Here is a 26,948-nt window from a genome sequence, read left to right as displayed (position 1 = left end):
TAGTAGTTTATGCTGTCATTATTTTCAATTCTCTGATGAGTAGTGATTTTTGAACCTTTTTTCCCATATTAATGCAGGGCTCTTCTTCTCTGAACAGACTGCTCACTTTGCTCATTTTCCATTTAATTTTCTGCTCCTTTTTTGTTGATATACAGAGTGTTATCTACATTCTACTCTATATATTAGTCAAATGTTGATTTTAAATGTTTTGGTTATCATTTCATAGCCTCTTATCTACTCATCTAACCATTGACTTTGTCCATGGATACATAATTTTGTTTAAAAAGGATGACTTTTGTCAAGTCATCTGCTCCTTTGTTTAACCTTAAAATTTATACTTTTGGGGGGACTTCCCTTTCAGTCCAGTGATTGGGATTTTGCCTTCTAATGCAGAGGGGGTGAGGACGGGGCTGTGGTTTCATTCCCTGGTTGGGGAGCTGCGATCCCACATGCCTTGTGATCAAAACACCAGAACAGAAACAGTACTGTAACAAGTTCAATGAAGACTTTAAAGATAATCCACAGCAAAGAAAAAATCTTAAAAAAAAAAGTTTATACTTTTTTAGAATATTAAGAAAAAATTTTGTCTACCTAGAGTTGCAAAGATTTTTATCCTACATTTTCTATTATATGCTTTATATTATTACCTTTCAAATAAAGATCATAAATAATGTCTGGAGTTCAACTTGTGTATAATATAAGATAGGTCTTTACATTACTTTCTGCATAGAATGAACCAACATGTATTAAAACAATTTATTGTTTTTGTATTATTTTTTGGTATCATCTTTGCTCTATATATTTTGTTGTTGTTAAGTTGCTCAGTCATGTCCAATTCTTTGCAACCCCATGGACTGCAGCATACTAGGCTTCCCTGCCCTTCACTATCTCTCCCAGAGCTTGCTCAAACTCATGTCCATCAAGTCGGTGATGCCATCCAACCATCTTGTCCTCTGTCATCCCATTTCCCTCTTACTCTCAATCTTCCCTGCATCAAGGTCTTTTCTAATGAGTTAGTTCTTTGCATCAGGTGGCTGAAGTATTGGAGCTTCAGCTTCAGCGTCAGTCTTTCCAATGAACATTCAGGGTTGATTTCCTTAAGGATTGACTGGTTTGATCTCCTTGCAGTCCAATGGACTCTCAAGAATCTTCTCTAGCACTGCAGTTTGAAAGCATCAATTTTTCGGCGCTCAGCCTTCTTTAGGGTCCAGCTCTCATGTCCCTACGTGACTACTGGAAAAACCATAGCTTGGACTATATGGACCTAGCTTGGACTATATGGACCTTTGTTGGCAAAGTGATGTCTCCACTTTTTAATACACCGTCTAGTTTTGTTACAGCTTTTCTTCCAAGGAGCAGGTGTCTTTTAATTTCATGGCTGCAGTCACTGTCCACAGTGATTTTGGCACCCAAGAAAATAAAGTCTGTCACTGTTTCCAATTTTCCCCCACCTATTTGGCGTGAAGTGATGGGACTGGATGCCATGATCTTTGTTTTTTTGAATGTTGAGTTTCAAGCCAGCTTTTCACTCTCTTCTTTCACTTTCATCAAGAGGCTCTTTAGTTCCTTTTTGCTTTCTGCCATAAGAGTGGTGTCATTTGCATATCTGAGGTTATTGATATTTCTCCCTGCAATTTTGTTTCCAGCTTGTGCTTCATCCAACCTGGCATTTCTCATGATGTACTCTGCATATAAATTAAATAAGCAGGGTGACAATATACAGCCTTGATGTACTCCATTCCCAATTTTGAACCAGTCTGTTGTTCCATGTCTGGTTCTAACTGTTGCTTCTTGACCTGCATACAGGTTTCTCAGGAGGTAGATAAGGTGGTCTGGTATTCCTTTCTCTCTTTAAGAATATTCCACAGTTTATTGTGATCCACGCAAAGGCTTTAGCCTAGTCAGTGAAGCAGAAATAGATGTGTTTTTTTTTTTTTTCAATTCCCTTGCTTTTTCTATGATCCAGCAGATATTGGCAATTTGATCTCTGGTTCTTCTCCCTTTTCTAAATCCAACTTCTACATCTGAAAGTTCTCAGTTCACGTACTGTTGAAACCTAGCTTGAAGGATTTTGAGCATTACTTTGCTAGCATGTGAAATTGTGTCATAGTTTGAACATTCTTTGGCATTGCCTTTCTTTGGGATTGGAATGAAAACTGACCTTTTCCAGTCCTGTGGCCACTGCTGACTTTTCCAAATTTGCTGGCATATTGAGTGCAACACTTTCACAGCATCATTTTTTAGGATTTGAACTCACTCAGCTTGAATTCCATCACCTCCATTAGCTTTGTTCCTAGTAGTACTTCCTAAGGCCCATTTGACTTCACACTTCAGGATCTCTGGCTCTAGGTGAGTGATCATACCATCATGGTTATCCAGGTCATTAAGACCTTTTTGGTACAGTTCTTCTGTGTATTCTTGCCACCTCTTCTTAATCCCTTATGCTTCTGTTAGGTCCATACTGTTTCTGTCCTTTATTGTGCCCGTCTTTTCATGAAATGTTCCTTGGTATCTATCATTTTCTTGAAGCAATCTCTAGTCTTTGCTATTCTATTGTTTTCCTCAATTTCTTTGCATTGTTCACGTAAGAAGGCTTTCTTATCTCTCCTTGCTGTTCTTTGGAACACTCCATTCAGATGGTTATGTCTTTCCTTTCCTCCTTTGCCTTTCGTTTCTCTTCTTTTCTCAGCTATTTGTTCTATATATGGATACATTAATTTCTAAACTTTCTAATTTCCTATTGATATATTTGATGTATCCTGTCTGCCACATATTTCATGTAGTTGGAGTTTCAATTCTCTATAGTCTTCCCTTGAATTAACACAAGACAGTCTGTGTATCATTCTACTCTAGATAAACAATTCAGTAGTGTCCATTTTTAATCTGCTGTGATTAGGGCTGCTATGAACATTCTTACACCGATCTTCTGGTTAACATATGCATGTATTTCTGCTGGGTATATACCTAAGAGTGGAATAAATGATAGGGCAAGTGCATATGTTCAGCTTTAGTAGATGGTGCCAAAAGATTTACAAAGTAATTTCTCAGTTTACATTTATATTCTATTTACATATATTGTTGTATTTACATTATTCAAAATCAGGGAAAAGGAATCTATGAAAACTATATCTTCTTTTCTAAAAATATTTATTTTATATTGAAGTAGAATTGATTAACACTGTTGCATTAATTTCAGGTGTACAGCAAAGTGATTCAGTCACACATATACATGTATCTATTCTTTTTCAAATTCTTTTCCCATTTAAATTATTAAAACTTTATTTCCTTATAAAACATGCAGTTATCCTCAAATTTATCTATTTCTTTATATCTTTAAATGCCATTTGAATTTCTATTTGTAATTATTTTATTTCTCTAATATTAGTTGTTTACTTTATCTTTTTTCTTGAACAGCTTTGTTGTATGATCGACCATTTTATTAGTCTTTTTAAAAAAATTATCCCTTTTCCCCTCTACTGTTCCTTTATCACTTTTATGTAGGTGACAGAAATGTTTTGTTTTTAATTGATGACTGGTCACCAAAACAATGCAGTTATGTCATTTCATAAATGCAGATTAGGAGCCAGAGTTTGATTATCAGAGAAGAAGGCTGATAAAAGTCAAGATAGTAAATGATAAAACCAGTAGTATTATGCTTGCTTAAAAGCCATATTTACAGAAAGAAAATAAAGCATATATAAAATACTTTGGGGATTAAATATTCCATGAATCTTCTTGATCGAAAACATTTTGAAAAGTCCATTTCCATCTATTTGCTCTTCCTGGAGGTTCAACTTGCAGCACTCCCTCAAGACGATATATATTTGCACACTTTAAAATCTACTGCCTGAGGATCTGGATGCTAATCAACATGAATCTAAGTGCTGATAGATTCTCCCCCTTGGGGTCACTGATAAATCTTGGCACATCCTTAACTACTAGGAACTGTTAAAATAGGTTGCTTCGACATTCACAAAGAGAGATGACCAAGGGTTTAGAGGACAGACCCAGGCAGAGGACTGGTGTTGGCTTCATGGAGACAGCCTGAAGGGGCTGGAGTGTGGTATAGCTGCAACTCGGCTGTTTACAGAAGAATCCAGGGCCGCCATAGAAGCAAAACTCCGTTGTTAGATCAGGGAGGAGCAGATCGCCATAGCAGTCTCTTTCTCTGAGCACCCAGCCTTCACCTCCACGCAACAGCCCCTCCTCACCCCCTCCCCCCACCTCCATGGGTTCCGGAAGTGGAGTGCATGCTCCATCCACCACCCTAAAAGCTCCTGCCTTGCAGAATCCCACTCCTTGGCCTCTGCCAGGGTGGGCTTGCAAGCGCCAGCCACCCATCTATTTGCCACGAAGTGATGGGACCAGATGCCATGATCTTAGTTTTCTGAATGTTGAGTTTTAACTTTTTCACTCTCCTAATTCCTGGAGAATTAATATTATTAATTCCTAGAATATATATTATTAATTTCTGAAATATATTAATTCCTGGAATATAATTAATTCCTGGAAGAATTAATGTTATTCAAATGTCCGAACTGCCCAAAACAATCTACATTTAAATGATATTCCTATCAAAATTCCACTGGTATTTTTCACATAAATAAACAATTGTAAAATTTGTATGAAACCACAAAAGATTCCAAACAGCCAAAGAAACCTTAAGAAAGAATAAAGCTAGAGGGCATCACATTTCCTGATTAATATTACAAGGCCATAGTAATAAGAACTGTGTGGTATTGGTGTAAAAACAGATATAGATCAATCGAACAGAAAAGACTCCAGAAATAAACCCATGAATGTATAGCCAAATAATTTACAACAAAATATCCAAGATTATAAAAAAGGGAAAGAACAATATCTTTTAAAAATGGTGCTGGGAAAACTGGACAGCCACATGCAAAGAATGAAACTAGACTTATTATGTTATAGCATACACAAAAGTTAGCTTAAAATGGATTAAAGACTTGAAGGCAAGACCTGAAATAATAAAACTTCCATAGGAAAAAATAGACAAGTAAACTCCTTGATATCTGTCTTGGTGATGATTTTTTTGATTTGACACCAAAAGTAAAGGCAACAAAAATAAACAAATGAGACAACATCAAAGCAAAAAGCGTCTACACAAAAAGGAAACCATCAACAAAACGAGAAGGCAGCCTACTGAATGGCAAATCGTATATAATAAGGGGTTAATATAGAAAATAAGCTCATACAACTCAATAGCAAAAAACAAACAATTTCATTTAAAAATGGGCAGAGTATCTGAATTAACAGTTTTCCAAAGACATACAGATGACCAATAGATACATGAAAAGGTGCTCAACATCTCTAATACTCAGGGAAATGCAAGTCAAAACCACAATGAGATATCATCTTGCACCTGTTAGAATGGCTATTATCAGAAAGCCAAGAAATAACAAGTGTTGCAAGGATGTGGAGAAAAGGAAAATCGTGTGCACTGTTACTGGGAATGAAAATTAGTGCAGCTACTATGAAAAAGCATTACAGAGGTTTCTCAAAAAATTAAAATTGAACTACTGTATGATCCAGTGATTTTATTCCTAGGTATTTATCCAAATAAATGAAAACACTAACTTGGAAGAGATATGTCCCCATGTCCATTGTAGTATTATTTACAATAACCAAGATATGGAAACAACCTAAGTCCCCCATCACTGGATGAACTGATAAAGAAAATGTGGTGTCTATACACAGTGGAATACTATTAAGTCATAATATAGTGAAATGTTGAAATTTATGACCTTGAGGGAATTATGGTAAGTGAAATAAGTCAAAGACAAATATTATATGATTTCACTTATATGTGGAATCAATGTTTGAAACAGCTCATATACACAGAGAACAAAGTGATGGTCGCCAGAGGTGGGGCTTGGGGGAGTGTGAAATTGGTGAAGCGGGGGTCAGATGGTACAAACTTCCAGTTATAAAATAGGTCACGGGAATGCAGTGTACAGCATAGTGATTATAGTTAGCGACACTGTATTGCATATTTTAAGTAAAATCTGATGCTGTAAAGAGCAGTATTGCATGGGAACCTGGAAGATTAGGTCCCTGAGTCAAGGCAAATTGGAAGTGGTCAAACAGGAGATGGCAAGGGTGAACATCAACATTTTAGGAATAAGTGAACTAAAATGGGCTGGAATAGGTGAATTTAACCCAGATGACCATTGTATCTACTACTGTGGGCAAGCATCTCTAAGAAGAAATGGAGTAGCCATCATAGTCAACAAAAGAGTCTGAAATGCAGTACTCGGATGCAATCTCAAAAATGACAGAATGATCTCTGTTCATTTCCAAGGCAAACCATTCAATAATACAGTAATCCAAGTCTATGCCCCTACCAGTAATGCTGAAGAAGCTGAAGTTGAACAGTTGCATGAAGACCTACAAGACCTTCTAGAACTAACACCCCCAAACGATGTCCTTTTCATTATAGGGAGCTGGAATGCAAAAGTAGGAAGTCAAGAGATACCTGGAATAACAGGGAAATTTGGCCTTGGAGTACAAAACGAAGCAGGTCACAGGCTAACAGAATTTTGCCAAGAGAATGCAATGGTCATAGAAAACACCCTCTTCCAACAGCACAAAAGAAGACTGTACACATGGACATCACCATATGGTCAGTACCGAAATCAGATTGATTATATTCTTTGCAGCAAAGATGTAGAAGCTCTATACAGTCAGCAAAACAAGACCGGGAGCTGACTGTGGCTCAGATCATGAAACAATGGAAACAGTAAGAGACTTTACTTTGGGGGGCTCCAAAATCACTGCAGATGGTGACTGCAGCCATGAAATTAAAAGATGCTTGCTACTTGGAAGAGAAGCTATGACCAATATAGACAGCATATTAATAAGCAGAGACATTACTTTGCCAACAAAGGTCCATTTAGTGAAATCTATGGTTTTTCCAGCAGTCATGTATGAATGTAAGAGGTTGCTATAAAGAAAGCTGAGGGCTGAAGAATTGATGCTTTTGAACTATGGTGTTGGAGAAGACTCCTGAGAGTCTCTTGGACTGCAAGGAGATGCAACCAGTCCATCCTAAAGGAAATCAGTCCTGAATACTCATTGGAAGGACTGATGCTGAAGCTGAAACTCCAATACTTTGGCTACCTGATGCGAAGAACTGACCTATTGGAAAAGACCCTGATGCTGGGAAGGATTGAAGGCAGGGGAAGGCATGACAGGATGAGATGGTTGGATGGTATCACTGACTCTATGGACATGAGTTTGAGCAAGCTCCGGGAGTTGGTGATGGATAGGGAAGCCTACAGAGCTGCAGTCCTTGGGGTCACAAAGAGTTGGTCACGACTGAGTGACTGAACTGACTGACCTCTATTTGTATGTGACATGACCTTCTAAATAGAAAGCTCTAAGAAATCCATTTAAAAAACTATTAAAACTACCAACTGAGTGTTATTTTGTGTGAAATATCACAGGGAAATTCAAGACAACCAGCATAGGCAAAACAATCTTGAAAAAGAACAAAAGTCTTATTGGAAGACTCACAGTTCATGACTTCAAAGATTACTACAAAACTTCTGCAATTGAGACCGTTGGATAGATTTGTGGGATAGAAGAGTCCAAAAATTAAAACCTCATTGACTTTTTTACAACTACTTCAAGAAAATTCCATGGAAAAATAATGGAAAATTCCATTTATTTTCAACATATAGTTCTGGGACAGTGAGGTATCTACATGAAAAGAATGAAGATGGCCTCCTACCTCAGACTATATCCAAAAATTAACTTAAAGTGGAGATAAGACCTCAGTATAAGAGTTAAAACTATAAAAATCATTGAAAAAATCATATGGAGAAATCTTCATGATCTTGGATTAGAAAATAGTTTAGATATGACACCAAAAGCACAAGGAATAAAAGGAAAAACTTAAATTGGACATCACCAAAATTAAAACCTGTAGTGCTGCTAAAGACACCAGGAAGAAAGTGAAGACAGTCCACAGAATGGGAGAAAATTTTGCAAATTAAATATCTGATAAGGGACCTGTACCAAGAATATATGAAGAACTATTATAACTCAGGAATAAAAAGACAAACCAAATATAAATATTACTTCTTTTCCCGTTGTTTTGCTTTTCAACTTCACAGACTCCAATTATACAAGTGTGATGGATTTGTATTTTTTTGTTTGCCTTCCATATCAATTTCCGTATCAATCATTTTCTCTCTGGTTCTTTACTTCTTTCATTTATATTCTCTGGTTGCTTTTCTGTCTTTCTTTAATGCCTTTTATTCAGGTTTTGTTCAAACATAATCTCCCACTATTTTAATCCTCATTTCCTTTATAGTTATCTGTTTCATTTCCTAGTTCAGTCAACTCATTTCTATTTGTGGTTCATTTCTGTCCCTAGTTTGTGAATTTATAATTCATAATTTTTCATTCTCACCATTAAATACTTGTTTGAGAATATTTAGTTTAGAATGTTAGGTTGCAGTTTTCTTCTGCTTTGTGTGTGTGTTTTTTTTTTAAGGAAGTTTTATTAACCGAAATGTTTTTATTTTCATTTTCTGTCCTCATATAAACAGCTTATATCCACGAATTACATGGACAGGTTAGCAGCTTGGTTTGTTTTAAGAGACTTCTAATTAGTTTGCTTTCTTAGCTCATTGTAGCAAAGTACAGTTTCTTTAATTGATGGCTTCTTATTGAGGGTGCTGTGGTTACTTTGAGGTTTGTTTGTTTGTTTGTTTTAGCTTTAATATCCTACATTTCTCTTTCTTGCTTCTCTTTCCCCTCACCACTCACTTTCCACAGAGTGTCTCTCCTTTATCTTCTCTCCAAAAGGGATGCCTTTCTGAGGCTCCTACCTCAACTCTCACACACTTTTAATTCTTTTCTTCATAATCAGTACTCTGATCTTCCAGGAGTCTTTTTACAGTGTTTTTCTTCTTCTTTTTTTTTTTTTACAGTGTACTTTCTTTGGTTGATTTAAATTCAGTCTTAAACTTTTGTTCCTCTTTTCTGCAGTTTTTCAGAAGCTCTTTTACACAAAAGATTATGACAGGGACTTGAGTGAGAGCTCTGCTAAAAGTTTTTATTTTTTAACCTAGAGGTTTCTTGAAGTGTGTATTGTACTTTGTCTTCTAGTTATACTGTAATATAGAATTTTCTTGGTTTTATTTTTTGATCTGTGTATTTTCTCTCTCTCTCTCTTTTTTTTTAATTTCTGTTTTGATCTGTGTATTTTGAGGGGAAATGTGTGGAGAGAATTGAACTATTGGACCACTATTACCTGGGCTAACCATAATTCAACTACCACTCATATGCTGATACATTGTCAGAGTATTGTCATTAGCTGTTATATTCCTTTTGTAATAGCCACCATGTAGACATATTTCTGCAGAATAATTCCTATTTAATACCTAACACCAGTCCTTATGTTGATGTCTCTGCAGTCATTTTGGGGATCTGAATCTCTTTTTCTGGTACTTTTCTCAGGAAGGGCAATATTTCTTGAGTTGTTTTATGGTCATAACACCTTATCTGTGAACTTTTATCTAAAAGTTTGTGTATCCAGATACAAAAATTATGGCTAATATTTTTATGTCCTTTTGTATATCTTACTTTGTTGTCTTTGACATAAAGTGTTGCTTCTGAAAAGTCTACTGGAAATCTAATTTTCTTTCCCTTGTGAATAAATTGTTCTTTTTGTCAGGATCCCCAGAAGGTTTCTTATCAACTTCAGTGCTTTTATTAATATAGATCCTAGGTTGGTCTTTAAAAAAACAAATCATTCTTAATTGTTTTTCCTATGTATGAGTTTTGCCCTTTCAGTACATTGTTTCAAGTAATTTTTATTCACATATTATTCTTGAATTATTGTTAATGTTAATGCTATTTTTCTGTCTCAATCGCTTAGGTTTTCTTCTTCCCAAGTATGTATATATTGGATTTTCTTTGCCTGTCTTTAATATTTGTCACTTATTCTTGAGTCACTTTTTATCTCTTTATTTTTAAAAGCCTTCTATTTTTCTCAAAACCTTATTTATTAGGCTTATTCACAATTGTGCTAATTTAGGTTTTTTCTAAATTGACTTTTTATTTGTACTTTTTCCTGAGTTTAGCTTATGAGTTTTAAATTCTTATTTATATTTTTCTTTCATAATTTCTATCATCTTTTATTTATTTTGCCTCGTTTTGAAATAGGCATATCAGTCATAACTCTCCAGAGGAACAGAACCAATAGAATTTATACATATTTATATTAGATTTATGTTAAGAAATTGGCTCATGTGATTGTGGGAACTGACAAATCTGAATGAAATCTTTAGGGTAGGCCAGAGAGTGGAAATTCAGGCAAGAGATTGATGTTGTAGTCTTGTAGCAGGATTTCTTCTCTAGGAAACCTTCGTTTTTGCTCTGAAGGCTTCCAGCTGGTCAAAAGGGGCCTCACCCATATCATCAAAGTATTCTCTTTTATTTGAAGTCAACTGATTGTAGATGTAAACCACATCTATAAAATAACTTCACACTGCTGCTGCTGCTAAGTCACTTCAGTCATGTCCGACTCCGTGCGACCCCATAGACGGCAGCCCACCAGGCTTCCCCGTCCCTGGGATTTTCCAGGCAAGAACACTGGAGTGGGTTGCCATTTCCTTCTCCAATGCATGAAAGTGAAAAGTCAAAGTGAAGTTGCTCAGTCGTGTCCGACTCTAGCGACCCCATGGACTGTAGCCTACTAGGCTCCTCCGTCCATGGGATTTTCTAGGCAAAAATACTGGAGTGGGGTGCCATTGCCTTCTCCGGAAATAACTTCATATAGAAACCTCTATTAGCATTTGATTAAATAACTAATTACTACAATCTAGCCAAATTGACACATAAAACTAACCCTTATATTAAGTTATGAAAGTGAAAATGAAGTCGCTCAGTCATGTCCGACTCTTTGTGACCCCATGGACTGTAGTCTACCAGGCTCCTCTGTCCATGGACTGTAGCCTACCAGGCTCCTCTGTCCATGGGATTTTCCAGGCAAGAGTACTAGAGTGGGTTGCCATTTCCTTCTCCAGAGCATCTTCCTGATCAGGGATCGAACCCAGATCTCCCACATTGTAGGCAGACGCTTTACCATCTGAGCCACCAGGACCCATGGTAGTTTCAGTTTATTTATTGAGGGGAATTCCCTGGAGATCCCAATGGTTAGGACTTCACACTTCCACTACAGGGGGTACAAGTTTGATCCCTGGTTGGGGAACTAAGATCCTGCAAGCCACATGGTGTGACCAAAGCAAAAAAAGAGTCTTTACTGAGTGTGGTCTTAGGGAGGTGTTTTTCTGCTTTTTACTCTCCTTTTTCTTATTATAATTGTGTGTGATTTAAGCATGATCCTCTTTCTGTTGCACAGTTTTCTAAAGCATGAAATTAGTTTTCCTGCTCTTTAAGGAAGAAGTGGTGCATCAAAATAACTTTTCTAACCTCATGGCTTTAGAGTTACCTCTTATGTTGTTCCATAGAGTGTCCAGAAATAAGGCTAATACTTTCTGAGCTTCCCAGATTGTTTTCCCCCTCATTTATCTGTTGTTTTCCTTTCCTTTGTTCTTATTGTCCCTTTCCAGCTCAGTTGGTATTTTTTTCCTTGTATTTTGATTATGGATCGTTATTCTAGAAGAGGTCTTTGGCTCATTGATTTTGGAGTTCATGGGTCCCACCTCCTCTTGCCCTTTCAGACATTATCAGAGGCTGAAGAAGAAACTGAAAAATATAAAAATCCCTCTGGTTATATCCTCAAATTGTTCTCCTACGGTGTCTACTGAATACCTATAATGATTTAGGTGTTTCCTTCTAAGGTCTACTGTAGTTGCTTTCTTATGCTGATATCACACAAATCTGCTAGTTTTAGCTGGTTTGTTCCATCCCGATTTTTATTTTGGGGTTTTGAGGGATACCTTGTTACTGAATTCTATTGTTGATGCTGTCCAGTTTTTTTTTTTTTTCTGCTATACTAATTGTTCTATCTGTGTTTATAATAAATTTAAGTAGATTGAAACATTACATCACCACTAACCCATCCCAATTTATTTTCTTTTGTAAATTCCCATTTTTCTTCTCTCATACATCTTTCTTTTTACTTTTGGGGGTTCTCTCATAGGTTATTGTATTAGCATCTTATACTGAAAACTGATTTTATTCACTTTCAAACTATCTTATTTCTTTTAAGGGTATTCATTTTCATTAGGACCTATTTACATGCTTCAAGTTTTGATAACATCAGTACTTTTATTTTTTCATAAACATTATGTAATTTTCATTGTGATTTCTACTTTATTCCATGAATAATTCAGAAGTACAGTTTTTTTTAAAGATTACGAATATCCTAAGATATTTTTCTGATTCACTTTATAAGAAATTACAATTTTATTTCACTGGTATCAAAGGTATAGTATGTATGATAATAATACTTTGAGACTGGCTAGCACTTCCCTTGGAGAAGGCAACGGCACCCCAGTCCAGTACTCTTGCCTGGAAAATCCCATGGACGGAGCAGCCTGGTGGGCTGCAGTCCATGGGGTTGTGAAGAGTCGGACATGACTGGGCGACTTCCCTTTCACTTTTCACTTTCATGCATTGGAGAAGGAAATGGCAACCCACTCCAGTGTTCTTGCCTGGAGAATCCCAGGGACGGGGGAGCCTGGTGGGCTGCCATCTATGGGGTCGCACGGAGTCAGACACGACTGAAGCGACTTAGCAGCAGCTGCAGCAGCAACACTTCCCTTGTAAATGTGGTCAGTTTTGGTAAATGATCTATGTGGGAAAAGAATGTATTTTTTTATTGGTCAATTTTAGAAATACACACACACACACACACACACACACTGACCCTTGAACAATATAGGTTTGAGCTCTCCTGGCCCACTTATACAAAGTTTTCTTTCAGTAGTAAATACTGAAGTACTACACAATCCAAAGTTGATTAAACCTGTGGATGTGGAATCATAGATACTGAAGAACTGTATATATAGAAGCCTAACTGTAAATTATTGGAGAAGGAAATGGCAACCCACTCCAGTGTTCTTGCCTGGAGAATCCCAGGGATGGGAAGCCTGGTGGGCTGCTGTCTATGGGGTCGCACAGAGTCGGACGTGACTGAAGCGACTTAGCAGCAGCAGCAGCAACTATAAGTTATAGGCAGATTTCCCTGTGTGGAGCGTCAGTCCCCCTAGCCCCTGAATTGTTCAAGGGTCAACTATAATTATCTTTTTTTTCAAGTTTAATCTATGGCTGTAATCTATGTGTGTTAAAAGTCCACTATATATATGACTTAAAATATCTTCTAATAACTCTGTCAAATTTTGCTTTATATACTTTAGGGTTGTGTCCAATTTTCTGGTGAACTTTTTTCTTCTTATACACTATCATTAATCCTATAACATCAAATCTATGAGACAACTGGTATTGTAATTCCCATTTTACAAGTAAAAACAATGAAGCAGTATTTATGTATGTATATATCTACATAATGATGTATACAAATGTACATAATTTTTCTGTAACAGTATTAGAAGGTGAAATTGGGCTCTAGATCTGGCTGAAGAGGAGGACCAGTGTTGAGACTAAGACTGATGATGTTAGGAAGTGTGTGATATACTTCCAGGAAGAAAGAACTTATAAATGAAAGAATGTAGAAGCAGGAAAAAAAGCAGAAATAAGGAAATAAAGAAACTGCAACTGAAGAAAATTATGATACTAAACACCTTCTAGACACTTAATAGATTATTTTTGAAGTAAAATAAAAAATATTACAGTTTAGGGGAGACTATTGAAGTGACATAAAGAAGTTACTTTTCCCTTGTCATAATACTTGTACAATTTAAAAGGAATTGAATTTTAGTTATTCTTTCTTTAAACAATAAGAGACTCAGAAAATTGAACTCTACATCTAAAAATTGAGATACAAAATTTTGGAGCAGATTTTTTGTTTGAGCTATTTTACCTTCTTTTTCAGATTAAGTTAGAGTATGAAGGAACATCATTTTCTGAATGGAGTGCTCCAGCAACTTGTTCTATAAAAAATAAAAGGTAAGATTTTTTGCTGTGAAAATCAATGTATGTGTAAAAAAACATTCATATAGTATGGACATTTAGATTTAAGGCTGTGATTTAGTGTAAATTTCTTTTCATTAAATAGATTTGAAAAGAAAGACAAAAATCACTTTGAAAATAGAAGTAAAATGTTGCTATATTTTTTATTTTTCTTATTAGCATACAATGGAAGTTTTTAGGCTTAAAAAGTTGTAGGGGAATCTCATATGCATCTATACTTATTTCTCCCTTCCCATTTTTTTTTTTTAAATGCTAGATTACCCAAGACAGAACTACGATGTTCTTCTCCTGGTATGCATGCTATAAAACCAATTGTTTCAGGCCCAGTAAGTTGATTTAAATGATAAATTAGTAAATCTTGAATAATCATCCCTGTTACATTTTATTTTGCCTTTTTTTTGACAATTTTTACTTAATTTAACCCATTTTAAATGGTAAAGTTGTAACTATAAATGAGGTATTTAAAAATTATTGTCGGTTATCATTAATTTTTAGAAATATCTCATAGCAAATTGTTAAGTTATGAACTGATACAGTGGTTCCCTGCTTATCTGTGATTATACCTTCTGTGCTCTAAGTTAGCCATGGTCAACTATAGTCTGAAATATTTATATGAGAAATTCCAGAAATAGACAATTCACAAGCTTTAAAATGCAGTTATTCTGAGTGGCATGATGAATTATCTTGCGGTCCCACTCCATCTCCCCGAGATATGGGTTATTTCTTTGTCCAGAATGTCCTACCCATTAGTTACTTAATAGCTTTCCCAGTTATTACACCTATTAATTGCAATATTGTACTCCTTGTGTTTAAGTAACCTTAATTTTACTTAATAATGGCCTCAAAGTACAAGAATAGTGATGCTGGCAATTCAGATATGCCAAAGAGAAGCCATAAAGTACTTCCTTTAAGTGAAAAGGTGAAAGTTTTTGACTTAATGAGGAAAGGAGAAAGATCATATTGAAGTAGTTATTTTATTATTAATTATCATCAATATTTTGCTGGGCTTACTTTACAAATCAAACTTTATATTAGGTATGTATGTACAGAAAAAGCAGTATATATAGGGTTGGATTGGTACTATCTATAATTTCAGTCATCCTCTGGGGGTCTTGGAATACATATCCCACAGATAAGAGGGGACTATCGTATGTGATTTTTACATTAGCTTTTTTTATTAGTAAATATATTAAAGCCCCAGTTAACCATCATAATGATAATAGTACTCCCAGCTAAGTGAGACTAATATCATATACTCCTATGACAATACTCAGAACTAAGAGCCATTTCTAGCAGGTTTATTTGTATTCCACTACATTTTCTTCAACTAAAGAAAGCTGTGTGAGTGCAAATAAATGAGTGTTGTTGAATCCTCTCTAGTTTACAATAATAATAATAATAAATTTTGAGCATTGACACTGTACTAATTAGTAACAAAGTACTAATAGTTGAAGTTCCCACACAAGCGTATCTAAAGTCCAATGATTTTAGATGGTCCAATGACTGTGTAGAGACTTCGTGTGACAAATCCTGCCTTTACTTTGGGACTTGTGCCTTCTTTTTGCTTTTTTTTTTTTTCATAAGTTAACAATTTCCCTGAGTTCTGTTGCTTTCTTTTTACTTAATAATCTTTATTTTCAGGGAACAGGTAGACAGGGTGATGTGGGAGAGGCCAGATGAATATAGTAATTTTTACTTGAATTTGGCTTTTTGAGTTGAGTGCTTGCCAGTTTGTTTCATGACATGATTCCTAAAGAAGTAAAGGATTTCTTTCCCTTTTGTTATGTTTTGGAAGTCTACATAAATGTGTAATACATGTAAAAAGTATGCACACACACAAATACATATATATATATATATATATATATATATATGAATATCTTTGTCACTTATATATAGTGTTATCAGGCCTTATACTCTTTAAGGAGGTACATGTGACTTAATGGGGCTTTCCTGGTGGCTCAGATGGAAAAGAATCTGCCTGCAATGCAGGAGACCAGGTTCGATCCCCGGGTGGGGAAGATCTCCTGGAGAAGGGAATGGCAACCCACTCCAGTAGTCTTGCCTGGAGAATTCCATGGACAGAGCAGCCTGACAGGCTACAGTTGCAAAGAGTTGGACATGACTGAATGACTAACACACACACACACTGACTTAATATACTCAACAGTCCTCAGTTATAACAATCTAAAATATCTCCAGGCATTGTCAGACATCTTCTTGCAAGCAAATTCATCTCTGGTTGAGAACCATTAAACAGAAAATTAATCAAATTGTACTTCATTGAGGAAGACTGCCTAGGAAAACTCACTGTTTTCCTTTGTATATTCACGGAGAACAATTCTGTGACCAGATCATAGTGGGGAGGGGTTCAACATGGACCAATTCTCCTATACCAGCTGGGTGTCTTACCATTTAAAGTTCTGGCACCATCTCCCTAGAGTTAACGTCACATCCTACAAGTTAAGGACTCAGTTCCACAAGATTGCCCTCACTTCAAGTGCTAATTGTGAGTCCCTGGTTGTCACCTGCACTTCTGACTGACTGATGATGACGGGTGGTAAATTCAGGTTCCCATAACCTTTCCCTTAGTTTTGATAATTTTCTAAACAGCTTGCAGAATTCAGGGAAACACATTTACCAGTTAAAATGAAGGATATTGTAAAAAAGATCCAGATGAACAGCCAGGTCAAGAAGTACACAGGGCAAGGTCCAGAAGGGTTCTGAGTGCAGGAACGTCTGTCACTGTGGAGTTGGGTACATTACCTACTGGCATCAACCTAGAAGCTCTCTGACTCTCACATTTTAGGGATTTGTGTGGAGATTTCATCAAGTAGGCATGATTGATTATTAGCTCATTTCCACCCCTTCTCCCCTCTCCGCAGAACGGGAGGCTGAACTGAAAGTTCTAAGCTGTTAATCATGGACTGGTCTTTCTAGTGATCAGTTCCCAACCAGGAGCCCACCAAGAGTTTACCTCATTAGAACAAAAGGAATTTAGGAGCTCTGTGTGAGACATTCCTATTACTAAGAATTACAAAAGTGTTAGCAGCAAGTGTCAGGAACAAGGGTCAAAGACCAAATATTAGCAGGTACTGGGGCAAATCTATATATGTATGTGTGTGTATATACATATACACACACACACACACACACGACATATAATTTCACAAAGACAAATATAATAGAAACAATCAGTCATCTAAATTTATCATAGTTTCTTTTTTTTATTTTAGGATTTAGAGGAAGAACGCTATTTATCTGTGGACAATTCTCATATTTGCTTTCTATGGTATTATAAGACTATGTAAGTAATGCAAAAGAAAGGTAGTTAATGCATTTTAAGAGTATTTAGCTTTCAGTTCAGTCACTCAGTCATGTCCAACTCTTTGTGACCCCATGGGCTGCAGCACATCAGGCTTCCCTGTCCATCACCAACTCCCAGAGCTTGCTCAAAGTCATGTCCATTGAGTCGGTGATGCCATCCAACCAGCTCATCCTCTGTCATCCCCTTCTCCTCCTGCCTTCAATCTTTCCCATCATCAGAGCCTTTTCAAATGAATCAGTTCTTTGTATCAGGTGGCTAAAGTATTGGAGTTTCAGCTTCAGCATCAGTCCTTCCAATTAATATTCAGGACTGATTACCTTTAGGATGGACTGGTTGGATCTCCTTGCAGTCCAAGGGACTCTCAAGAGTCTTCTCCAACACCACAGTTCAAAAACATAAATTCTTCAGCACTCAGCTTTCTTTATAGTCCAACTCTCACATCCATAGGAAGCTTGGTGACTCAGATGGTAAAGCATTTGCCTACAATGTGGGAATTCCCTGGGTTGGGAATTCAATCCCTGGGTTGGGAAGATTCCCTGGAGAAGGAAATAGCAACCCACTCCAGTACCCTTGCCTGGAAAATCCCATGGATGGAGGAGCCTGGTAGGCTACAGTACATGGGATCACAAAGAGTCGGACATGACTGAGCGACTTCACTCTCACATCCATACATGATTACTGGAAAAACCATAGCTTTGACTAGACAAATCTTTGTCAGTAAAGTAATGTCTCTGCTTTATAATATGCTCTCTAGGTTGGTCATAGCTTTTCTTCCAGGGAGCAAGCGTCTTTTAATTTCATGGAGGCAGTCACCATCTGCGGTGATTTTGGAGCCCCCAAAAATGAAATCTCTCACCGTTTCCACTGTTTCCCCATCTATTTGCCATGAAGTGATGGGACTGGATGCCATGATCTTAGTTTTTTGAATGTTGAGTTTTAAGCCAACTTTTTCACTCTCCACTTTTACTTTCATCAAGAGGCTCGTTAGTCATTCTTCGTTTTCTGCCATAAGGGTGGTGTCATCTGCTTTCTCCCGGCAATCTTGATTCCAGCCTTCATCCAGTCCAGCATTTCTCACGATGTACTCTGCATATAAGTTAAATAAGCAGGGTGACAATATACAGCCTTGACGTACTCCTTTTTTGATTTGGAACCAGTCTGTTGTTCCATGTCCGATACCAACTGTTGTTTCTTGACCTATATACAGATTTCTCAGGAGGCAGGTCAGGTGATCTGGTATGTCCATCTCTTTAAGAATTTTCCACAGTTTGTTGTGATCCACACAGTCAAAGCTTTAGCTTTAATTAACCACAAATGAATTATCTACATTATAGTTTCCATATAAAATTTTATTCACCAATTAAGTTATCCTCTGGACTTCCCTGGTGGCTCAGATGGTAAAGCGTCTGCCTGGAATGCAGGAGACCCGGGTTCAATCCCTGGGTGGAGAAGATATGTTGGAGAAGGAAATGGCACCCCACTCTAGTACTCTTGCCTGGAAAATCCCATGGACAGAGGAGCCTGGTGGGCTACAGTCCATGGGGTCGCAAAGAGTCAGACACGACTGAGCAACTTCACTTTCACTTTACATTATCCTAAAAAGTACTACCCAACTAATATTGAAGAACAAACAGTAAAAATAACAATGTATGTATGTGTAAGCTGTCGTGTCTGACTCTGAAACCCCATGGACTGTAGCCCACCAGGCTCCTCTGTTTATGGAATTTTCTAGGCAAGAATACTGGAGTGGGTTGCCACTTCCTTCTCCAAAAAATAACAACAGCAGCCACTATCTGAACATATACTGCTTCTATGTGGTCATACTTCATGTAAATCAGCTTTGTCAATTTTCATAATAACCAGTTAAATGTCAGCATTACTATTTTTATTATAAAGGGGGAAATGTAAGCTTGGGTAGGTTAAATAATTTGGAAAAATATATGTAGCTACTAAAAGATAGCATTGGAAATTGGCTCTGGTTTTTCAGATTACAGGCCTCTTTTGTTTCCACTATATATATTATATTCCAAAAGTAGTCTCTTAGTTTCTTAGATAGCTCTTCAAACGCTTTTTAACATGATGATGAATGATATAACTAAGAAGGAAAAACTGGTACAAGAAAAAATAATTAATTGCATTATAAAATCAATAACTAAATGTATCAATAACTAAAATGTATCAATGAATCAGAGTTTTTTTTTTTTTTTTTAGTATCATAGTCAAAGCATATCCTAAGCACTGGATAGGGTATAAGGAACTGTCTTATATGGTCCCTGCTTTCCAGATGACTATAATGTATTTAATTCTTTTTATCTACTTAATATCACTTTCTTTGAGGGAAATATCCCTCCTCTATTTTGTGGTGATGGAGAAGGCAGTGGCATCCCACTCTAGTACTCTTCCTGGAAAATCCCATGGGTGGAAGAGCCTGGTGGGCTGCAGTCCATGGGGTCGCTGAGGGTTGGACACGACTGAGCGACTTCACTTTCACTTTTCACTTTCGTGCATTGGAGAAGGAAATGGCAACCCACTCCAGTGTTCTTGCCTGGAGAATCCCACGGACAGGGGAGCCTGGTGGGCTGCCGTCTATGGGGTCACACAGAGTCAGGCATGACTGAAGCGACTTAGCAGCAGCAGCAGCATTTTGTGGTGAAATTATTAATTTCATTTGATTTATGTGGTACTACATGACCAACCTAGATACCATGTTCAAAAGCAGAGACATTACTTTGCCAACAAAAGTCCGTCTAGTCGTGGCTATGGTTTTTCCTGTGGTCATGTATGGATATGAGAGTTGGACTGTGAAGAAGGCTGAGCGCTGAAGAATTGATGCTTTTGAACTGTGGTGTTGGAGAAGACTCTTGAGAGTCCCTTGGACTGCAAGGAGATCCAACCAGTCCATTCTGAAGGAGATCAGCCCTGGGATTTCTTTGGAGGGAATGATGCTAAAGCTGAAACTCCAGTACTTTGGCCACCTCATGAGAAGAGTTGACTCATTGGAAAAGACTCTGATGCTGGGAGGGCAGGAGGAGAAGGGGACGACAGAGGATGAGATGGCTGGATGGCATCACTGACTCGATGGACGTGAGTCTGAGTGAACCTCAGGAGTTGGTGATGGACATGGAGGCCTGGCGTGCTGCGATTCATGGGGTCGCAATGAGTCAGACACGACTGAGCGACTGAACTGAACTGAACTGAACCTTTACAACCAGGCTTTCCTGTAGCTCGACTGGTGAAGAATCCACCTCCAATGCAGGAGACTCTAGTTTGATTCCTGGGTCAGGAAGATCCCCTGGAGAAGGGGTAGGGTCCCACTCCATATTCTTAGGCTTCCCTGGTGGTTTAGTCAGTAAGGAATCCACCTGCAATGTGGGAGACCTGGGTTCAATCCCTGGGTTTGGAAGATCCCCTGGAGGAGGGTATGGCAACCCACTCCAGTATTCTTGCCTGGAGAATCCCCATGGACAGAGGAGCCTGGTGGACTACAGTCCATGGGGTTGCAAAGATTCAGATACAACTGAGTAACTAAGCACAGCACAGCACAGCACCTTTACAACCCCATATTTTATTGGCCACAGAGAATATTGAGTATTGGCATATGACCCAAAACTAACCTATCAGAATATTTATGTCTTTGGTAAAACATGATTTTGGCTGATAGTTTGAGTATTCTGGTTCACATGGTCCCTTAAAGTCAGATGGCCCTGCAGTTTATGTATAATCTTTAAATTGAAAGATCTGATCACTAGATTTCAGCAAGCCCCACCAACAGGACACATTTACCCATTCTTCTCTGATTTATGGCCACTCTCCTGGAGTCTACTAAGAAACAGAATTAAGTCTCTGCTACTAATGAAACTGGCAGGCTTATGTCCTTGTTGGGAATTTCAGACATGCCAATCACCAGCTTTCCCTCTGTCAGTTTTGAACCAACTTAGAAACAGAAAAGGGAAAATTCGGGAATAAAAATCCATGGTAACACTTCATTGGAGAATAGATCCTGCCTCTGTAACCAAAAGGCTACTTTCTCTTTCCCCTAAGAGGAGATCATGGGAACCATCAGTGACTAATACCCATGTATCCATCACACAAGTGAACAAATAGAACATTACCAGCATGTTAGAATCTGCTTAGGCTTCCCCGATGGCTCAAACAGTAAAGAGTCGGCCTGCAATGCAAGAGACCCAGGTTCAATCCCTGGGTCTGAAAGATCCCCTGGAGAAGGGAATGGCAACCCACTCCAGTATTCTTGCCTAGAAAATTCCATAGACAGAGGAGCCTGGTGGGCTACATACAGTCCATTGGGTTGCAAAGAGTCAGACACGACTCAGTGACTTTCACTTTCTTTCTTATGCCCCTACTGATCATATCCTATCCTTCACAAGTTAACTGCTATCCTGAAAACTGTATAATAGATTCTTCGCTTTTTATAGTTTACCAACAATATATAATGGTAATAAATTGTTTAGTTTTGTTTTTGAATGTTATTTAAAATGAATCATATTATAAGCATTCATCTGTGACTTGCCTCTTTCTCTAAACATTACAAATTTGACACTCATCCATCTTTAAACAAGAATCTTTAGTTCTTACATTGTTCCTGCCTGATGGTACTTCATTATATAACTATTTTTGCTTATTCTCCTGCTGATGCATTTATTTTCAAGATAGTGCCTTGCTCCTCAAAATGTGGTCCAAGGGCCAGCAGCACGAGTGTCATCTGGGAACTTGTTAGATATAAAGAATCTCAGCTTCATTTCAAACCTTATGGGTCGTAATCTGAATTTTGACAAGATCCTGCAGTCATTTGTATGTACATTATTTGGAAATAATAATTTGGAAAGTACCAATCTAATGTACATAAATAACGTTTTTCTAGGGAATAGACCTAAAAGTAAAATTACCTAAATGTAGGATATACATTTGTTCCACTTTACTAGGTCATGCCTGTGTGTGTGTGTTCAGTTGCTCAGTCGTGTCTGGATCTTTGCGACTCCATAGTCTGTAGCCCGCTAGGCTCCTCTGTCCATGGGATTTTTCAGGCAAGAATACCGGAGTGGGTTGCTATTTCCCACTCTGGGGAATCTTCCTGACTCAGGGATCGAACCCACATCTCTTGCGTCTCCTGCATTGGCAGGCGGGTACTTTACCACTGTGCCACCTGGGACGCCTCTAAATGATTTTTAAAAGATTGTCCAAATTTACATCTATACTGGCAGTGGGTTAAAGTTCCCATTGTGTTATATCTTACAACACTTAACATCTGACTTTTAAATTCTTTTCAATCTAGTAGCTGTGAAATCACATCATTGTTCTTTTATCTGCATTTCCTTGATTACCGTGAAGCATGTTTTCATTTATTCATGAAGAATTTTTCTTCTGTATTAAACTAGCATTTTAACTCATTTTATTTCTTGGTTTCATAATGATCTGTAAGGTTTCACTAAATTCTGTATAGTTTTGCTTTCTACAGTTAAATTCTTAATCCACTTGGAATTAGGTTTTGTGTATGCTTCAGGATAGAAATACAACTTTATTGGTTGTGTATGAATAAAGAGTCAGACATGACTGAGCAACTGAACTGAACTGAACTGAATTAATTTTTTAGATCCATTTATTGAATGATTTTGGGCTTCCCTTCTGACTCAGCTGGTAAAGAATCTGCCTGCAATGCAGGAGACCTGGGTTCGATCCCTGGGTTGGGAAGATTCCCTGAAGAAGGGAACAGCTACCCACCCAGTAGAGAATTCCATGGACTGTATAGTCCATGAGGTCCCAAAGAGTCGGACTTTCACTTCACTTCACTTCACTGAATGATATTTCCACAAAACCAGTTCTACCAGAGATCAAGTTTCCGTGTATGCATGGATTTCATCCTGGATTAGCTATTCTGTTTAGCTGATCCAAAGATGGAGAAGCTCTATACAGTTAGCAAAAACGAGACCAGGAGCTGACTGTGGCTCAGACCATGAACTCCTTATTTCCAAATTCAGACTTAAATTGAATAAAGTAGGGAAAACCACTAGACCATTCAGGTATGACCTAAATCAAATCCCTTATGATTATACAGTGGAAGTGAGAAATAGATTTAAGGGCCTAGATCTGATAGATAGAATGCCTGATGAACTATGGAATGAGGTTCATGACATTGTACAGGAGACAGGGATCAAGACCATCCCCATGGAAAAGAAATGCAAAAAAGCAAAATGACTGTCTGGGGACACCTTACAAATAGCTGTGAAAAGAAGAGAAGCGAAAAGCAAAGGAGAAAAGGAAAGATATAAACATCTGAATGCAGAGTTCCAAAGAATAGCAAGAAGAGATAAGAAAGCCTTCTTCAGCGATCAATGCAAAGAAATAGAGGAAAACAACAGAATGGGAAAGACTAAAGATCTTTTCAAGAAAATCAGAGATACCAAAGGAACATTTCATGCAAAGATGGGCTCGATAAAGGACAGAAATGGTATGGACCTAACAGAAGCAGAAGATATTAAGAAGAGATGGCAAGAATACACAGAAGAACTGTACAAAAAAGATCTTCACGACCCAGATAATCACGATGGTGTGATCACTGACCTAGAGCCAGACATCCTGGAATGTGAAGTCAAGTGGGCCTTAGAAAGCATCACTACGAACAAAGCTAGTGGAGGTGATAGAATTCCAGTTAAGCTATTCCAAATCCTGAAAGATGATGCTGTTAAAGTGCTGCACTCAATATGCCAGCAAATTGGGAAAACTCAGCAGTGGCCACAGGACTGGATAAGGTCAGTTTTCATTCCAATCCCAAAGAAAAGCAATGCCAAAGAATGCTCAAACTACCGCACAATTGCACTCATCTCACATGCTAGTAAAATAATGCTCAAAATTCTCCAAGCCAGGCTTCAGCAATATGTGAACCGTGAACTTCCTGATGTTCAAGCTGGTTTTAGAAAAGGCAGAGGAACCAGAGATCAAGTTGCCAACATCCGCTGGATCATGGAAAAAGCAAGAGAGTTCCAGAAAAACATCTATTTCTGCTTTATTGATTATGCCAAAGCCTTTGACTGTGTGGATCACAATAAACTGTGGATAATTCTGAAAGAGATGGGAATACCAGACCACCTGATCTGCCTCTTGAGAAATCTGTATGCAGGTCAGGAAGCAACAGTTAGAACTGGACATGGAACAACAGACTGGTTCCAAATAGGAAAAGGAGTTCATCAAGGCTGTATATTGTCACCCTGTTTATTTAACTTATATGCAGAGTACATCATGAGAAACGCTGGGCTGGAAGAAACACAAGCTGGAATCAAGATTGCTGGGAGAAATATCAATAACCTCAGATATGCAGATGACACCACCCTTCTGGCAGAAAGTGAAGAGGAACTCAAAAACCTCTTGATGAAAGTGAAAGTGGAGAGTGAAAAAGTTGGCTTAAAGCTCAACATTCAGAAAACAAAGATTCATGGCATCCGGTCCCATCACATCATGGGAAATAGATGGGGAAACAGTGGAAACAGTGTCAGACTTTATTTTTCTGGGCTCCAAAATCACTGCAGATGGTGACTGCAGCCATGAAATTAAAAGACGTTTGCTCCTTGGAAGGAAAGTTATGACCAACCTAGATAGCATATTCAAAAGCAGAGACATTACTTTGCCAACAAAGGTTCATCTAGTCAAGGCTATGGTTTTTCCTGTGGTCATGTATGGATGTGAGAGTTGGACTGTGAAGAAGGCTGAGCACCAAAGAATTGATGCTTTTGAACTGTGGTGTTGGAGAAGACTCTTGAGAGTCCCTTGGACTGCAAGGAGATCCAACCAGTCCATCCTAAAAGAAATCAGTCCTGAATATTCATTGGAAGGACTGATGCTGAAGCTGAAACTCTGATACTTTGGCCACCTGATGCGAAGAACTGATTCATTTGAAAAGTCCCTGATGCTGAGAAAGATTGAAGGCAGGAGGAGAAGGGGACAACAGAGGATGAGATGGCTGGATGGCATCACCTACACAATGGACATGAGTTTGAGTAAACTCTGGGAGTTGGTGATGGACAGGGAGCCTGGTGTGCTGCAGTCCATTGGGTCACAAAGAGTCGGACATGACTAAGCAACTGAACTGAATGGAACTGAATTCTTAGGTACTTTATATTTTTGTTTCTCTTATAAATAATCTAATTTTTAAAATTATAATTTCTAACCAGCTCTTCCTGTTGTATAGAATACACTTTTCTTTTGACTGTTGATTTTTGCATTCAGCAATATTGCTAAGTTATGATTATGTATTCTCTTGGAATTTAATAAAATCAGATTACCTGAAAATAATGATGATTTTGTTTTTCTTTCTTATAAGTATGCCTTCTATTCCTTTTATTCTTACTGCATGTCTAGAATATCAAATACAAGGTGATAGCAGGGCTTTTTATTTTATTCACCATCTCAAAAGGAAGACTCTCATCATTTCACTATTTTGCATAATATTTGTTACAGGTTATGAGTTAAACTTTACTTGATTAAGGAAGGTCCTTTTTATTCCAAGCTGGCTGCGAATTCATTTTATGACTTGTTAAATAATCAAAGTGTTTTTCTGCTTCCACATAAACATCTGTATAGTTTTTCTCTTTTTACTAGTAAATCTGATAATAGTTATTAATATGTCCATATTAATAAACTTGTATTTCTAGAATAAGCCAACTTGGTCTTGATGAATTATCTTTCATATACATTTATAGATTCCATTTGCTAATCTTGTTTAGGTTTTAATGTGTGTGAATATACATGAGTGGGAGTGGCCTGTGGTTTTACTCCCCTCGTATATGCTTTAATACATTTGATACCAAGACTATGCTAGACTCATCATGTAAGTTAGGGTTAGTCTTTCTTTTCTATTCTCTTCACTTGTGGCTCAACTGGTAAAGAATCTGCCTGCAATGCGGGAGACCTGGGTTTGATCCCTGGATTGGGAAGACCCCCAGAGAGGCTACCCACTCCAGTATTCTGGCCTGGAGAATTCCATGGACTGTATAGTCTATGGGGCCACAAAGAGTTGGACACTACTGAACAATTTTAACTTTACTTCTATTCTCTGAGAGATTTTATTTAAGATTGGAAATATATGTTCCTTGAATATTTGATGGTAACTTGCATAGAAATCTACCTGGATCTGGATTTTTTGAGTGTGTGGGGGAAGATTTTATAACTATTAACTCAATTTCTTTAATGGTTAGAATGCTACTTTAGAGTTCTAATTCTTGTAAAATTCATTTCTGCAGTATTTTTCCAGAAATTCTTCCATGTCTTCAGTTAGCAATGTTAGTATCAATTTTTATGTCATGAAATTTCCCATAATATCCTCTTATATTTTTGTTTAATCTCTGCAGTAGTTGTAGGTATGCCACTCTTTTATCATTTCTAATATTTCTATTTGTGCCTTCCTTTTGTTTTCTTATTTTTCTTCCTAGAGATATTTTTATTAGTCTTTTTGAAGAACTATATTTTGGCTTTATTGAGTTTTTCTACTGTCATCTACTTTATCTCAATTTGTTTTTTATAT

At 37.5% G+C, this 26,948-nt stretch overlaps 1 protein-coding gene across 1 annotated transcript in view; it reads left to right on the top strand.

The window, feature by feature from the left end:
* Window positions 1–26,948, top strand: part of CATSPERE (catsper channel auxiliary subunit epsilon) — a 158,547-nt gene that overhangs the window by 8,876 nt on the left and 122,723 nt on the right. The window contains exons 3-5 of the mRNA XM_027564683.1: window positions 13,994–14,067; window positions 14,348–14,417; window positions 17,328–17,398. Coding sequence (XP_027420484.1) covers window positions 13,994–14,067; window positions 14,348–14,417; window positions 17,328–17,398 — 215 coding nt within the window. The remainder of the gene's footprint in view (window positions 1–13,993; window positions 14,068–14,347; window positions 14,418–17,327; window positions 17,399–26,948) is intronic.

This window comes from Bos indicus x Bos taurus, chromosome 16 (genome assembly GCF_003369695.1).
Source record: "Bos indicus x Bos taurus breed Angus x Brahman F1 hybrid chromosome 16, Bos_hybrid_MaternalHap_v2.0, whole genome shotgun sequence".
NCBI lineage: Eukaryota > Metazoa > Chordata > Mammalia > Artiodactyla > Bovidae > Bos > Bos indicus x Bos taurus.
This window is presented reverse-complemented; position numbering and strand designations above follow the sequence as displayed.